The 17416-nt window shown below is 36.4% G+C and overlaps 3 protein-coding genes and 1 pseudogene across 19 annotated transcripts; 1 reads left to right on the plus strand and 3 right to left on the minus strand.

The window, feature by feature from the left end:
- Positions 1 to 412: 412 nt before the first annotated feature.
- LOC104787755 (RING-H2 finger protein ATL51) lies at positions 413 to 1889 on the minus strand. The gene has a single exon (XM_010513415.3). It carries the CDS (start codon positions 1595 to 1597, stop codon positions 542 to 544), a length of 1056 nt encoding a protein of 351 aa, XP_010511717.1. The 5' UTR covers positions 1598 to 1889; the 3' UTR covers positions 413 to 541.
- Positions 1890 to 3633: 1744 nt separating this feature from the next.
- LOC104787842 (uncharacterized) lies at positions 3634 to 7438 on the minus strand. Of its 16 annotated transcripts, none has more exons than XM_010513596.3 (19): positions 7298 to 7438; positions 7100 to 7193; positions 6940 to 7017; positions 6796 to 6855; positions 6595 to 6699; positions 6395 to 6505; positions 6271 to 6312; positions 5992 to 6105; positions 5708 to 5865; positions 5474 to 5580; positions 5284 to 5390; positions 5125 to 5167; positions 4959 to 5050; positions 4828 to 4876; positions 4659 to 4729; positions 4441 to 4560; positions 4262 to 4347; positions 4103 to 4148; positions 3634 to 3970 (listed from the first exon to the last, which is right to left on the minus strand). In XM_010513596.3, exons 1-19 carry the CDS (start codon positions 7333 to 7335, stop codon positions 3938 to 3940), a joined length of 1554 nt encoding a protein of 517 aa, XP_010511898.1. In that variant the 5' UTR covers positions 7336 to 7438; the 3' UTR covers positions 3634 to 3937. The 16 variants fall into 16 exon arrangements, with proteins under 16 accessions (XP_010511898.1, XP_019099617.1, XP_010511823.1 ...); XM_019244072.2 differs by having other exon boundaries at positions 5474 to 5583; XM_010513521.3 differs by having other exon boundaries at positions 5474 to 5607.
- LOC104788049 (uncharacterized) lies at positions 7411 to 11137 on the plus strand. Its single transcript, XM_010513764.2, has 10 exons — positions 7411 to 7976; positions 8155 to 8542; positions 8689 to 8883; positions 8982 to 9200; positions 9283 to 9349; positions 9438 to 9650; positions 9874 to 9965; positions 10056 to 10238; positions 10327 to 10463; positions 10643 to 11137. Exons 1-10 carry the CDS (start codon positions 7855 to 7857, stop codon positions 10848 to 10850), a joined length of 1824 nt encoding a protein of 607 aa, XP_010512066.2. The 5' UTR covers positions 7411 to 7854; the 3' UTR covers positions 10851 to 11137.
- A 56-nt stretch (positions 11138 to 11193) lies between these two features.
- On the minus strand, positions 11194 to 13966 carry LOC104703206 (pentatricopeptide repeat-containing protein At3g03580 pseudogene; annotated as a pseudogene). The gene has a single exon (XR_015557252.1). The product of XR_015557252.1 is annotated as a pentatricopeptide repeat-containing protein At3g03580 pseudogene (transcript).
- Positions 13967 to 17416: the final 3450 nt, after the last annotated feature.

Below are 17416 nucleotides of genomic sequence, written 5' to 3' on the forward strand. Positions count from 1 at the left end.
AAATTATATTTATTCTGTATATATTTGCAAGATCTGTGTTACATCTCAATGATCTCATAATCTCAATAATCAAAAACTCGTTTTAGGCATAGATTAATCTCTACTTTACTTATTTCATTCTCTCGCATTCAAGAAATTTAGGATCTCGTGAATAATTAATCAGAGTGCATCTAAATAATGGTGTCATCAAATCAAAAATCCCTGGTAGCAAAATCGTATTGCATAATTCAAGGTTGAAGCTTAATAATCGTAATTAGTATACAGTAATACTGTCGTAAAGTGCATCATGATGTCATTGTGGTGATGATCTAAAGTTACCAAAACTGGTATTTTCTAGGTACGTATAGTGGTAACATTAAAAACAAAAAAAAAAAGAAAAAATAAATAAATTTAAACTAAATAATTAAGAATATTTGGGCGGTAAATTCAAAACTCTTTTGATCTTACAATTCCCTTTTACAAATTTTTTTTTTTTTAAAAAAACTCAAATTTCCTAATTTTAATCTTTTGTTTTGTTTTGTTTTTTTTTTTTTTTTTAACTTTAATTTGGTAAACGGTAATTTTTGGCTCTATCGTAAACAGATCTCTTCATCGCCGCCATTGAACTCCTCACCAGAAAATTCGAAATCCCATTCGTTTGATTCGCCGCCGATCCCGAAGGCGGAGGAGTCTTCTCTCCTTCTTCACCTTCTTCCACCCGCCGAGAAGTTCCCACACCCGCTGATTCCTCCTCGTCTTCAATCTCCCTCAATATATCAGCGATCGACACCACGGCAACGCCTGAGTTCGATCTACGACTCACATCCTCATCTCCTCCGTCTCTAGACTCCCGCATCTCCGGCGGTTTCGGCGTCGATCCGCCGTTACTACCACCAACCGTCTCATTCCGAGATCTGGAATTTTCCAGATCTAAGTTAACAACAACGACGGGATCATCATCCGTATTGTTCTCTACATCGATCGGTTGATCTGTCACGACGACGATCTCAGCGCCGGCGATGAAAGCGCGGCAGAGAGGACAATTAGAGTGAGACTTCAACCACGTGTCGATACAAGAGACGTGAAAGGCGTGGTTGCATTTAGGTAAAAGTCTCAAGCTCTCGTTCTCTTGGAACTCGCTTAAACAAACAGAGCAATCCGAAGATTCGACGAATCCGTCAATCTTTTTGTATTTGTAAACCGTAATCGATTTAATCAGAGACTCGTCGAGCCCGTCGCCGATCGCTTGATTCGGATTCGTAGCTTCTTGCCACGTGGTGTAATCGGATGAGATTCTTCCGTGGTCTGTGTTGATGATAGCTGCGGCTGAGGAGGAGGAGGAGGAGGAGGAGTTCTGGCGGCGGCGGTGGCAGTATTTGGAGATGAGAGTGTAGTAGCTGACGAGGATGAAGGCGCTAGCGAGGATGCCGATAAGAGCGATGAGGAGAGGGGAGAAATCAGAGGAGGAAGAGTCGTCTTCGTCGTCGAGGTAGAAGGAAGGAGGAGGAGGGAAGATGACGTAACACCATTGAGGGCAATAGACACTGCATACTCCTTGTGAACAGTCTCTGTATGAATCGTATGTTCCCCATGGATTAGGGTTTCCTGTTGATCCCATTGTTGTTGTTGTTTAGGTCCTTCAAGAGAGAGAGAGAGAGGAAGAAGGAGGTGAAGTGTTCCTCTCTTCTCTTCTCTATCTTTGGGGTCTGGCTTGTCTAGTAATTGTCTCTTTTGTTTTTGTTGAGTTAATTTAGTAATTACTAAGGAGATTATTTTTAATAAATTTATGTTCATGAAAGCTTCTAGTAGAGGTTATTGGTTTTGGGATTTAAATAATTTTTTTTTTATAGAATATGTTGTTATTAGATTAAGATTTTGTTAAACTATGTTAAAGTTTAGTGCTATTAGTTGGTAATTTGTAAAAATTTATTTAAAATCTTAACAATTTTGGTTTATTGGATTTAGACTTTTATAAATTCAATAAAAGTTTTGTGTTATTTAGTTAAAACAAAAATATGTAAAATTGTTAATGAATTCAATTATTATGTTATTTGGTTCATGGTAATATTCACTTACTTTACGAAATAAAATCATAGAAAATATTACAAAAATACAGAAATTGTTTGGATTATTTTACAAGATTTTAGAAAATTATTTAACAAAACTATAGAATAATCTCTAGCAATACTTAAAAATCTTTCACTTATTCACTTTTGATGATTTTGTTGAAATTTTCTCAAATTTTTTTATAAATTAGAATCTAATAACACCCCTATAATATGATGGTTATGATATTTAATTGAATGGTATTGTTAAGTTGATGTGTTACACTGAATGTTCTTCTTTAACAATTTTTTCTAGTATAAAACTAAAGGTGTAGAATTTGCTTTTTTCGTTTTTCTATTCTTTAGCTTTCTCTTTACGCTTCCATTTTCTTTTTTTCCTTTTTGAGATAAATTTGTGAATAATAGTTAGTATTTTTGAGTAATAAGAAAGTAATAGTAATAGTGTTTTAAGTGTTGACAAATTTTTAAAAAGAGTCTATATCAAGGCATAAAAAATGGTTTGGTGAAGTGTTGACGAAGGTGGGACTAGTATAACATGGGGCCACGTGGATGACAAATTTATTCACGTATCTATAAAAAAAAAAGCAATTTGTGGTCAGTAATACAACCAAATACAATTTACATGTGTTATACTACTGACTACGCTTTACGTACGTACACACACATATATATATATATATCTAGCAACAAATATAATTTCATTTCAGTTTAACTCGAACATTTGTTATACGTTTTTTCCATCTTAGTCATGTGATTTATATCTTATATTAGTTTACAATTGACTATGACAACTCTACTAATAATATTTTCGTTCGTTGTTGTCATCCAACGGATGGATGATTGATAGAAACTCTCCAACCATTCGCTTTACAAATATACATAGTAGTATCTATAAATGAAAAAAGAGTTCATAGAACATATCAACATAATAATTGCATGAAAATAATTATAAAAATGAAATCATATTGTAACTAGTGTAAAGTTGTCATCCTGTCATTCTGTGAATTACTCTGATCAAAATCATTAGTATTAAAGTTGATTGAATGATGATACATGATCATCCTCTCTTCTCTTGTAAACTGTAAAACCCAATTAATATACTATTGATTTAAATGATTGATTACACATCTATTTGCACATGCCTAAAGTTGTCCCCCTTTTTTTCTATGTTATGCCAACTAGCTAAAGTTTGGTGTTTTACTGTAAATCTCATGTTTTAAAATCAACTCTACATATTTTCGCGATTCATGTGTCTAATCCTTGCTTTTGCTTTATTTCCTTCTTTAGCTTTTACCAGCAATTGCTGAAATACTTTAAAAAACATTTTCTTAACTGATAAAAATAGTTGCTTTTTCATTAGTTGTGCTCTCTCATAGTATATGATAAACTCTTAACTTTTCTACCACAATTTCAAATTACACCCGAAGACGAAAAAAAACACAAATGAGATTAGTATTATGCAGTACAAAGACCTTTTTATAACTATTTTTGTAACCCTTCATAACTTTTTAAATTACCTCGTAAATGATCTCATTTGGTAGAAGAACCAATTTAAAAATAGAACGCATCATAAAAGGAGAAAGGAATATTAAATGGAAAGAATCGATCTATTATTTGAGGGAAAGGAAACAAAAAAAAAAAGACAAAGAAGATTCCGACGCTTTTTAGCTTCAGTACAAAGTGAATGTTACAGCCTATTACAATAAGATTTGTTGAGAAAAAACAAAGACCTAACCTAAACGACAAAAAAAAAAAATAATACAAAAACTATAGGGATAACTCAATTATACTTGCTCAATTATAAAAACATCTTATATAAATAGCAGACGCAATTTATTAAACTTGCTTTGAAGGACTCGAGGATGGATCTGTTCTGTAGTCACTTAACTTTATTAAACTCGTCCTTTTCTGCGTTCGTCCAGTGCCTGTCTCATCAAATAAGATTGTTATTTACAACTATATAGTATTACACAAGTCAGAAGTTATCTATCTTTCAGGCTTTTATTTTTAATAACGTGTAATCTAATAGTTTAATTTCAGTAATTCTCAAAGCATACCTTGCTTTGAAGCATCCTCATCGTCAAGACTAGCGTATCACGCATGCTGGTAATAACGCAAAAGTTCATTATCTTAGGTGTGAGTTTGTAAGATAAAAACAATGCAGTAAAATCGAAATAAAATTCACTGTATTTGCAGATGGATGTGTATATATGTACCGGATATTGAGTGTGCTTATAGGATGTGAAGATCCATCATAACTTATTAGAACAAACTGTGTTGAGACTCCACACGGTACTTTTATCTGCATTTTTTTTTTATGAACAACACACACAGATCTTTGTATGGACAAGAATGTGAGCAAAGCTTATAATTCAGTGTCAAGATTTCTTTTTACCTGGAGTTCCTTTGAGTATTTCTCTGAGATCACTACAGCTTCTACGTTGTTCGTTTTTATCTGGTAACTAGATCTCTTCAAAATAACCGTTGCCGGTTCCCAACTCTCTGATGAATCCATCTTTCAAAATAGAAAAGCCACGAATAAAACGGTTGTTAAAATCCACACCTAAATTAAAACCTGGGACAGTGGATTCAAGCTCTGGTCTTCAAACTTACCAGAAGCTGCACATTAAAGCTTGCTTGACCATGGGATATATACGTGTCGATTTCTGTTTGCATCTCTGTATCTGAACAAGCAAAAAAAACATTCTCAGCAAAGAAGATACAGTAAAGGCCTCTTCGCTATCTACAAAAGACAGGGGTTAGATTCAGTTGAATGCATTACCACATCTAATCTTGTTTTGATCATTAGCAAACAATCTCACTAATTCTCCCTGCATAATCAAAAGAACCTTTTTTTTGTAAGACAACTGAGCCATTCATGCTATAGAAACCCGAGAAATCCCACAATTTTACCTGACGACCTTGATCATCCATTGGAATACACTCAACAGCAATCAGTTTATCTACATCATCCGCGGTTACAATATACTCTGGATGGGTGGCTCCTGCATATGTTTAAACCATAGTCCAGTTTTTAAATAGCTGAAAAAGTCAGTGAGACGAATAAATCAAATCTTACCTTCAATGTATTGTCTTGTGCCATCTTCAAGATGCCGAACCCACTTTTCAAAAAAGAAAACATACAAAGCAGCACATGTATTATTTTATCATCTTTTTGATTAGTTTCAAGTTCTTTCTGAAAGGCGCCTTGTAACCAAAACATGTTCAAAAATTCTACCTGAAACATACAGAGAGTGGTTCCTCGAACTGGAAACCCGCAACCAAGAACTTTCTCTCCAGGTATTGCATCTCCAATAATCTGAAATCCATCGATTCCTGGTCCCTCTGTTTCCAAAAGAAAGGTTATATTAAGATTTCTAAGGTTATAGCCACTAGGCTCTAAGAAAACGAAGTAATATTTTTCCAACCTTCATAAACATGAGAAGCAAACTCTTCATTCCCATTATAAGCATCAAACATGGAAGAATTCTCAGCTTTTTCTTCTCTCTCTCGAATCATTTCCTTCCCCGCCACACTACTTAGAGGATATCCAAAATTTTCCCTACCAGTGAGTATAATGAAGCAGGCATTTTTTTCACTTGGAAAGAACTTCATCGGTTTTAAACTGAAAGGCATAAGAGAACTGAGAAATGATACCGTACCTTTTCGGCTGCTGGAAATTTCCTTGAGACCCACCACCAATCTGATTATTAAATCTCAAACTTTCAGTGTCAGGCGTAAGGTTATGATACGGGTTTCTTGTAACGTTGTCCATTGGTGGCAAAAGTTGTTCATTGTTCCGGTAATCATTACCACGATCCTGCATCAAGTGTAGTATATGAACACAGAAAGTAAGATTACTTCTGAGAAGATGTCACAAATTTTGATAAAAAGTCTTTTAAGAGCAAATGATAAATTAATTTAGCAAATTACTTGCTGAGACTACCGTGGATCCATAAGAAGCTTGACTTTTCGAATTTCTGGGATCATGGTTGTCTTTACTATTAAACTCTGTTCCAGGTTGATTTTCCACAACAGATGATAATTCTCTAATCCTATCCTGTGATTTAGCATTTCGTCACAGGATGTTCGAAAAGATAACATGAAGAGTATTCACATTCTTGCAGAGGTCTAAGTAGGCTAAATGACATATGCAGACAACAACATACTAAGGAAATGTGTGTAAATACGATGAAATTGAGAAACTTCAGGATAGAGAGCTTACACTGCAAGCTTTAGTCTTCCATTGCAGCTGATCATGCAAGTGCTGCACACGAAGAAAATATGATAGATATGTTGAGATTGTTTTAGTGTATAAATCTGAAGAGAGATGTAGTGAAAGCAAATACCTTAATGCCGCTGGATATAGCGGTAGCATTTGCAACACGAGGCCAAACACCATACTCAGCTAATAAACCAAGTAAGGACGTCATGAATATATACCTCTCGTCTTCTGTAACCTAAAGACAGAAAGTGAGTAGAGTAAAGACGGAAGGGTAAAAGACAATGAACTTTAACGATTTGAGGATACTAAGCCAAGTCAAATTACCTTTAAATCATGTGCCAACTTCAAATTTTCTTCAAGATCACCTTTTCGACGAGCCAATTCATTCAACGCGGAGGTGACAGATTCATTTTGTTTCTCATCAATCGCCTAAAGAATAAGAAACTGTTAGACAGACACAGAAACCAAAGGTCAAAACTTTGATCAATCTTGATAGATTTTAGCACACAAAGAAAAGGCACAAACCACACGAAGATCAGCACATTTTCTCTCTAACCCATACTTCTCATTGAGCAGCTGCATATCCTGTAATCAAAAGATTCAACTTTCACTTTCTCTATATAATGTATTCATTAGAAAGATTCATAAGAGCATGATGTAAATACACACCTTCAAACAAGCAGCAGCAATTTGTTCCTGGAGACTATGAATCTCCTCTTCTTGTGATCTCACTTTTGCATAAAGTGCCTGAAATTTTTCCATGCTTAGTTTTCTTTTTTTTTTTTGGATTTAAGAAGTAGAAATTATAAGATTATATAGTATGAGTTACCATTTCCTCAGGATCTTGAATTAACTTAGAATTATTATTATTATTATCTTGTAGCTTCCTCGAAGCAGTTGTCTCTTTGTCAATCTCATCATGCCTAAAGAGAAACAGATCGAGAACAAACGTCACCACTAAACAAACACTGATTCGAATATGAAACGCCTGTGTGTGAGTTTTAAAGGCAGAACAGTAATAAAATACCTTTTGATTGATTCAGAACTTCTTGGATTGTCATCCATGGTGGTGGTGTTTAGGCTCTACAAGACCCAAGCTCCAATTTAAGGTCATCGGATTTTTGTCTTTTTTGTTTTTTGTTTTTATTTCATTCTATCTTGAAGAAAGAAAGAAAAAAACAACTCTACCAACAGTCAATTTCAACCTCCACGAAACAAAGGGAGTATTTCTAAAAAGCCCCTCATACTTCTTATTGTTTTCATGATAGCCTATAAACTACGAAAATTACAAAATAGTCTTATCAAATTAACTCCAAATGTGTCATAAATTACACTCACAAAGACTTCAGGTGGTTTTTTGGTAGTTTTTCAGTCAAAATGTAAAAACAAACAAAATAAAAACCAAAATCGATTTCGTTGGTAAACCGCTCGGTACAAGGTTGATTTTTAGTCATCCAAAAAAGTCGATTTCGTCGATCTAGAAGACGGCGACAACGACAACGACGACGACCAAAACACTCCGCCGATCAACGGTCCACTCAACGAAGAAAGAGAGACTGGCTTCGTCGTGAGTGAACCTCAGAGATGTCGCAGCAAATCAGCAGCGGTAATAATATCCCGCTGAGTGAAGTTTACTGGTCTCTCGTTAACAAAGCCGATAAGAAATTCTCCAAGATCAGAGACTTGCCCTTCTATGAACGCTCCAGGTACCTCTTCCCGATTCCGTTGATCAAAACCGGTTAAATTGAGAATTCCGATTCCATTAGAACTGTTGATTAGAGAGTTGCTAGGTTTCGATTGTGGTAGGAATCAAAATAAACAGTATGGAGGAATGAGAATGTGATTCTGAAGTTTCGAATTATTTCTGTTCATTCTGTTGATTAGGTATGAGAACTATTTCTTCAAGGTCTTTAAGGTATACACACAATTATGGAAGTTTCAGCAAGAGAATAGGCAGAAGCTTGTTGAAGCTGGGCTTAAGAGATGGGAGATTGGAGAGATTGCATCTCGGATTGCTCAGCTTTACTATGGACATTATATGCGTACGAGTGATGCTGGTTACTTGTCTGAATCATATGTGTTCTACGAAGCAATACTCACTAGGGAGTACTTCAAAGAAGGATTGTTTCAGGATCTTAATATTGCAAACAAACAGCTACGGTTTCTTGCTAGGTTTCTTATGGTGTGTTTGGTCCTTGGTCGCCGTGAGATGGTTCATCAACTCGTTGATCAGTTTAAACGGCTGATAGATGAATGCAAGAGGACATTCCAGGTTTTGCTCTGTAAACTCTTATTCTCTCCATCTTGACTACTCTCTTTCCCCGAGCCTTAAGACTGTTTCTAGGTGTAATATTTTTTAAAACAATTAGGTTGTCTTACTAGAGTTCCTGTCTTTATCTATCTTTTTTATGTTATCAGGAAACTGACTTTAAAGAATGGAAGGTGGTGGCACAGGAAATAGTTAGATTTCTGAAATCTGACACTGCTTTTATGAACATCAGACCTCTAAGATATAGTCCTGTGCTGGATTCTAATTTTGATGCTGGTACACCGCGTGCAAGTAGGTCTTTAAGGTTGACGGATGCAATCTTAAGCAGTTACTACTATAACGAGGTAGTGTTTTACTTGTTCATGTTTAGTTTGAACGCCTAATGCCTATTTAATATTCTTACCCTCTAACGTCTGCAGTCTTGCTGTATGATTTCCTTTAGGTCAAGTACTCAGAGCTCACGCTCGATTCTTTTAGAATGCTTCAATGCTTAGAGTGGGAACCGAGTGGTTCACTATATCAGTCAAGTGGTGCCAAAATGGGTCAGAATGCTCCCGTTGGAGTTGCTCGTATTAACTCCCAGAGCATGAATGATCCTACTTTGCCACCTAACCCTCGCAAAGCTGTCCTTTATCGTCCATCCATAACACATTTCTTGGCTGTTAGTGGAATTCAATTTTTTTGCTGGTCTATCTAAATGTCTGAAACAGCCTCATTCTCTGAACTCTCTTTTATCTTGGTAGGTTTTGGCCACCATTTGTGAGGAGCTTCCTTCTCATGGCATTCTTTTATTATATCTGTCTGCTTCTGGTAATGTGTGTAGTTTAAGTCTCGTATTATGCTTCTTCTCTTTGGAATATCGAGTTCCTTAGCTTTTAACATTTACATTTCCATTCAGGCAAGAATGGGCAGATTTCATCATCTCCTTTGAGTGGTAGAAATGCAACCAGTGGTGAGGAAAATATCTTGAGAGACTTTGATTCTCACATAATCAAACAAGAGAGAGACCCATCACTTCAAATTACGCCATCTGGTCAGTCTTTGAGGCAAAATAGTGAGGACGCAATCAGTACCCCATGTGGTTTGTCCTTTGGAAGTCATGGGCTCACAGGTATCCATTCCAGAATTTTTGAAACTTTCATGTAAACATTCATCTGATACTATTAGAATAGGCGAGAGGATACGAATTCACCAAGTAATAATTAGCCATGTATAACTTCTAGAGGGCAGAAGGACACTACACTGAAATTTCCAGACATTCATAAAATTTAACTATGGTTTATCTAGAATTTGCTATTTTCTGAAGTCGGATGATTGAACTGTCTTTCCCCCAGGATCAAGCTACATCTATCCCTCTGATTTAGTTCCATTCACAAGGAAACCTCTTTTCATAATCATTGACAGTGATCACAGCACAGTTTTTAAGGTTAGATACACATGTCTCCATCTCTCTTATGATAGCATTCATTTTTACTTATTATCATAATCATTCATGTTTCTTCCTTAAAATGTGAAGAATATTTGTGGAGCTGAGAAAGGAGAACCAGCAGCATTGCTTCTGTCCCCATCACATTCTCCTCCGCTAATCTCTGCTGATTTCTCTCGTCAACCTAGTGGTAGCCTTTTCACCATTTTTCTCACTGCACCAGTCCAAGCTTTTTGCTTGTTAAGTGGGATTTCCGGGTCTGATATGGAAACGGTAGGTAGAGATAAAGCTTTATCCCTTGTTTGGTACTTCTTTTTCTTAACTTTTTCTTGTTTGCATGCTGACTACTGTCATGTGTCAGGATATTTTTGTTAAGGCGGAGAAGCTTCTGTCCTCGTCTATGAACGATTGGGCTTTGACATTGGCAACATCAGATACCCTGCACCCCGTTTGGTCCCAGATACTAAAAGATCCCTTCTTGAGACGACTACTCCTAAGGTAAATGTTTCTCTCTTCCTAGTTCTAATACACCTTCAAGATCTCCTAAAATTCCAGTATCAATGAAAAAACAAACTTGATTATATGGAATATTATAAGATTGGAGGTTCATTTTTGGATATAGATTGTTTAGGAACTAGGAACATGAACATTGTTGGTTTTGTCTCTCTTATCTGCAGATTCATTTTCTGCCGGGCAGTCTTGGCACTGTACACTCCAATCTCCAATAACAAACAAAACCAGCCAGAGTGCTTTCCGTCTCTCCCGGAATCGCTAGCACCAACTGCTCCTGCGGTTCAAACTGCTGTGCTTCAGATGGCTAGTGTATTTGGGGCTACAAGTAAGTTTACTTTACCTCAAGATATCACAATGCTCGAAAGCCTCTAAGAAGCGACCTCTGCGACTAGAAAAGCTTCAGTCTGAAATATTCTTGTGCAAATCGGGAACCTCGATTTGGTCAATACTTCTTCATTGTCCTTGGAGGTTTATAACCAAACCTCTTTTGATATTTATGGTTGAAGAACATATTGATGTGCGAAATTAACAAAGTGTATGATGCAGAACATGTGATTGGCTCTGATGTATCTTCATTTCAAAAACATGTTTGTTTTTTTGGGTTTTTGTATATTGATTCAACTTTTTACAGTCTAATGGAAATTTACCATCTTCTTTTATTCGATCAAGGGATATAAGAGGTTCTCCATCTGAATATGTTGATTGCAATTTGCACTTTCAGTATAAGAGAATATATTGCGTAGGTTTTTCAGGATACATTTTAATGAAACAGCAAAGCAAATCCATGCTCTGAATTCAAAGAAACTATTCACCACCGATCTTTGCAGCTACAAGTGCCGTCTTTGAAGAGATGGAACCGATTAGCATCCCGCACTAATATCTCGCGCCCCACGATCTTCGATATCAGCTTTGTGACTTCATGACAATCACCACAGACACGAAGGTTCTTCATCACTTGCAACGGCGTCCCTGGTTCTGTGTTCAGCAGTCCAAACGCAATCGCTAGTCTCTCACTGTGCCCACAGATCAAACGTCTCTTCTCTTCTTCTTCCTGTATATTCTGCGACACATCCCGTGAATCGGGTACATACCCTTCTTTAGCCATTAAACTGTAAAGTATCTCTAGTGCCTTATGGATGGCTTCCGACTGAGGTGCTGAAGTATCTCCTGCACGGAACACGTGAACTTTTTTACCGATTTCGATCCAGCTATATCCCGGATTCTTCTTAATGAGTTTATCATTCAAGGATTTGCGGATTAGGCTCACTTTGTCCCATTTTCTCAACGCTGCATAAGCATTTGATGCTAGAATCGAGTAACCTGGATCATCCGGATTCAGTTCAATGATCCTCCTAGACACTCTTTCTGCGGTTTCCATATCCCCACTTGCTCGACAAGCTCTTAGCACAGATGCCCATATGCTCGCATCAGGTTTTATGGGCATTGCTTTGATAAATTCTTCAGCTTTCGAAATCTTCTGAGACCGGGACAGCAAATCAACCACACACGCATAATGTTCCAACATAGGGTCAATTTTGTAGTAAGTTTTCATCTTCTCGAAGCAAGCCAAGCCTTCTTCTACCAAACCAGAGTGGCTGCAAGCATAGATGATGGCAATGAAGACAACACTATCGGGAACAATACCGGATTTTTCCATATCAACAAAAGCTTCAAGAGCTTTCTCACCTTCGCCATACATTCCATATGCATAGATCATCCCTGTCCATGTTACAACATCTCTTCTACTCATACGTTCAAAAACTCTTAAGGAACTCACCAAATATCCACATTTTGAGTACAATTCAATTAGTGCATTCCCTATTCTCAACTCAGATTCATATCCAAACCTTAACAGACAACAATGGATCTCCTTGCCTAGCCGTTTTGCAGCAAGTGAAGCACACATAGGCAATGTAACTAAGAAAGTAGCCATATCAGGCACCACTTCACTCTTCCTCATTTGAGTAGTTACCTGCAAACCGGTTTCGAAATCCCCAAAACGAACACAGGCTGAAATAACCGTGTTCCATGTCACCGTATCCCGAGTTTCCATACTATTGAATATCTTCAGTGAATCTCCTACTTCCCCGCACTTTGCATACATATCAATCAACGCATTACCAACAGGAAGATCGAAATTAATTCCGGATTTTGTCACGTTCGAGTGTAGCCCTTTCCCAAATTTCAAGTCTGCAAGACGTGTGGAGACAGATATAAGCATCAAATAAGTGATGTGATCCGCTTGCTCTTCCGTGATCATCAACTTAAAGAGTCTCATGGCTTCCAAAAGATCCCCGTTTTGTATATACCCATTGATTATCGAGTTCCACGAAACAGTATCCTTACATTCCAAGCTCTTGAAAACATCTCTTGCAGTGATCATGTCACCACACTTTGCATACACATCAATTAAAATGTTTTTAACAGTAGTGTCAAGCACAAAGCCAGCTCTCAACACATGGTCATGAACGTACTTTGCTAAGCGCAAGTCCCGTAAGTGTCCACAGACACGAAGAACAGAACTAGCTGTTAAGATATCTGGCTTGAACTGATCCAAATTTTCTAAAAAAATCCTAACAGATTCTTCATACACCTCTAAGTTGAGATATCCGCAGATTATAGTATTGTAACTAACGGAATCTCGAGCAACCATCTCATCAAAAACTAGTCTTGCATCTATTGGTCTGCTAAATTTCAAGTACATTGCAAGTAGCCCGTTGTTAACCACCACAACGGAGTTAACACCTGACTTGAGAGCAAAACCATGAAGTCCCTGTCCTTGTTTCACAGCCAGCAAATTCCCAAAGGCAGGCAAAACACTTGAAACCGTGAAGGAATCTGGCACAATCCACGACTTCCTCAACTCATTATAAACATCCAAGGATTCCTCGTAGTAACCATGGGAACTAAACCCAGAAATCAAACTGTTCCAGGACACAAGATCTCTGACAGGCATTTCATCGAACACATGGCGTGCTCTACCCAACAATCCCATTCTAGCATACATATCAACAAGAGCATTGCCTACATACAAATCAGATTCAAAACCCATCTCCAGAATCTGTTCATAAACCAAATCTCCCATCTCCGCATCGAACAATCCCGCGCAGGCTTTGATAACCGAAGGAAACGTGTACTTATCAGGAGAAACCTCGCTTTCCCGGAGATGCCCGTAAAATTCGAGGGCTTTAGGGAACAAACCATTCTTACAGAACGCTCTGATGATTGAATTCCAGAGGTAAACATTTTTCGCCGGAGAAACTCGCCGGAAAACGGAGAAGGAAGAGGCAGGTTCACGAAATTGAGAATACTTATCGATAAGCTTGCCGGAAAAGAAGTCGGAGGTGTCAAGACCGAGAGAGATCACAAGGGCGTGGACTCGACGAAGCTCATTGAGGTTAGATGACGATGAAAGAGCTCTCGAGATGAAAGACGATGATGACACTCTAATCTGCATTCCTCCATTGCGCAGAGTTATTATTATTGTCCTTATTACCTCTCTTTCATTATTTTTAGTTACCGGATTTTAACCGGGGTAAACCGGAATTACAACTATTTTAGCCAATAAACTAATTGAACCGGTTTAAACTCGTCACGTCAATTATTGGTGTTTTTTTGGGTATTAACAAGAGTTTGATGTCTTGTAGAGATAACATTATCATTATTTATGACTTGATTGTGTTATCGTACACACACAATTGTGTAAATGATTAATCTAGTGAAAGATAGTAATCCTTTGCCATCATTTTTTCATTAGTCATCAAAATGACATGGGAAAAAGTATATGATTAGTAACAAAATTAGGAAAATGACAAAATCAAAACGATCTTTGAAGGAGTCTAAAATACTTTTTTTCCCCGGAGAGTGATTAAGACTGTAGGAATGTGAAGCTTGGCTGTAGGAAGGTAATGCGGGATAGTAGGAAGCTGAAGTTGGGTTGTGACTTGGGGAGGTGGGTAGATAAATACTTTCATGGCTTTGGCTAGGGGAACTGAGATGGCTTGGCGACCGTGCGTAGCTCGGGAAGTGGGAGGATAAGGAGGTCCTTCGCTAGGTATATTTCACCATCAAGTTCTTCCTCACCCTGCCTCTTCCCCCTTTAGCCTACTATGTAGAGATGTCAATTCCCTACCTGAATATGTGGTAACCTAAAAAAAACTATTGTCAATAAAATGCAATGTCTGGATGCGTCATACTAGATATGTGGTGGAAGAGAGTACTGAAGTCTTACCCTTGACTGTCATGGCAACTCATCAAAATATGCAACTATATGAAACTATAAGACTTCTGAAAACTCTGATATACGATGATGTGGAGCTCCATCTTGTTCCTGTTTGTTTAAATTTTGGTTGTGCCTAATTATGTGATTTAATTAGTGGAGGTCTATTTGAAAAAATTAATTTGTTATAAAATAATTTATCTGTTTATATAGAATAATAAGATATGTATATATATAATTTTACAAAATAATATAGAGACATTTACAAAAATACCTTTCTTTCTATACCATTTTGCAAAAATATCCTCATAAATTTTTTTTTTTTGCCAAACAAACTCCCTCACTTCTATTATCTATTTTCAATAAAATATTCTACTATGTACAAAATAACTAAATTTTAAACTCTAATGATTAAATACTAAACCTACACCTCCTCAAAATTATATACTAAATGTAAATAAAGAATCTTAACCTAAAAGAAAAAAAAATCCTAAAAAATTACTTTAATATATTTTGATTGAGTATCAGTATATTAAAAATTAAAAAAAAAAAAAAAGTTAGGAACATTTTAGATATTGTGTCTCTGCCAAAATAATTTAGGATAATATGGTTATGGGTGTCAACCATATGTCATTATGAGATTGAGTTATGTTTTTTTTATTAGTTAAAACTTAAACAAATAATTTATTATAAATTAATGTTTTCATACCCTTATACCCTACGACCGATGGAGATGCAAGACACTGACTTTAAACTTGAAACGATATCTTTGTAAGCACTTCGCATCTTAATCAAACAACAATCATAACTAGGATTTAAATAAACACAACATTTTGTTTGGCGAAAGGAAAAACGTGACTTTTAAACACAAAGTGTGAGAGAAAAAGCTAAGATCAAGCAAAACAACTCTGGAAACCACAAGCATTGGCACTAACCATGATCCAATCAATGCTTAATCTGTGAGCATTAAGCTCTTCCATGTAAAATATGCGTAATTGACACCAACGGAAGCAAAAACCTCATTAAAGGGATTTGTTGTCCAATGACATCATCCTTAGCCTTGTAAACTAAAAAGATGAGGAGAAAAAAAATTAATGAGTTAGATTCTAATCTCAAAACACAAAACTAACCCTCAGATAAGCGGAAGGCAATAACACAAGGTAGTATCGCCCAAGCTGTTGTTTCTCTTCCAACTTGGTCCATATAAAAGCCTGGTAGCGGTTTGGGGTTCCAAATTCTAAGATGAAAATAGTAGTCAATTTTTTCCCTGCAAGAATTCTATGATTGCAATCAATACACGAATCATCTTTGAGTCTCGTCAGCAATCTATCCAATCTCCGCGGAGCGGAAGGATCTTCATGTTCCATAATGAAATCTATCCACCAAGTGGAGTCATTTGGTAATGAGAATACAAATGTAATATATATCCAGCGTGGAGAACATCTAGGACAAATCACTACAATATCGATATCATCATGAAGTAGTTTCCGCTGTTCCCAAAGATACAGCCATCGTTTTGACAAAACACTCGTCGCCACAACATCTTTTGTCGGAAGGAATGACAAAATCTTCAGCAATAAATCGTCATGCAGCTCGCTTATATTTCTCATTGTACACTGGAACATCACCAAAAGAGAAAACAAAAGAATTATTTAGTATATAACAGTTCAACGAAGAGATAAGTTGGTTGAAGAAATAGATAGAGATCACACAAAGTAAACACCTCTCTAGTTGGAAAGAAAACCCTATAATCAAATCGAAGTTGAGTTCACAAAGACGATCACGGGAAATTGTAGAGGAAGGCCAAACTTTTGTATGTTCCTTCGATGTCACGGCCAACTGGCCAAGTACAGAAACCCTAATCACGGCCAAACTTTTTGTTAGTTAGTTTATCTCTCATAGTAGATTTACCTTTTAAAAGTTAAAACCCACGTGTTTTTATCTCCCTAGCCCTAACTTATCTCAAGTTTGGAACAAAACCGGCCAACAAGTTCTCCCGTCTTTATAATCGCATACTCACAGCCGAGGAGCCTTCTGACCCTATAATTTTGTTTATAACCAGAGCCGTGCCAAGGTAATGCCATAGGCAAAAAATGGTTTGATATATCAATAATATATAACAAATATTATTATTATTATTATATATATTAGTGTTTAAATATTTGTAATAAATATATAAAATTTTAAGTAGAAGTTTACTGTTCCATAAACAAAAGCAATTATCAACAAATAAGAAAAAAGTATGAAAACAAATGAAATATAAAAATTGGGTTGATCATATAATATGTATAGTTATAGTTGAACTGATGTACAAAATGTTTTATCTAATATATAAAAATAATTAAGAAAATTGGATGAAGATGAACAAAGAAATACCGATTAATATATACGTTATGAGTGGGGAGATGTCTTGTACATACTTAGGAATTTCCTAGATTACGGGTTATACTATTTACTTTGTATTAGTCTCTCTAACTTAACTAATTCAATATAATATTAATACATATATGCTGGTGCAGTCATAACCATTATTTACATATGTAGCTTCCTAAAGTTGTTAAAAAATATGTGATGCCATAGGCGAGATTTTCTTATTTCATAACGTAGGCACGGATCTGTTTATAACCTTTGGTTCATCATCGGTGAATAAAGGAATCGAGAAACATAGATGGAGAAATTGCAGATCCATAGTTCGGTATTTATAGAACAAATCCTTCTT

The sequence above is a fragment of the Camelina sativa genome, chromosome 1 (genome assembly GCF_030686135.1).
Source record: "Camelina sativa cultivar CO46 ecotype springtype chromosome 1, ASM3068613v1".
NCBI classification, from domain to species: Eukaryota; Viridiplantae; Streptophyta; class Magnoliopsida; order Brassicales; family Brassicaceae; genus Camelina; species Camelina sativa.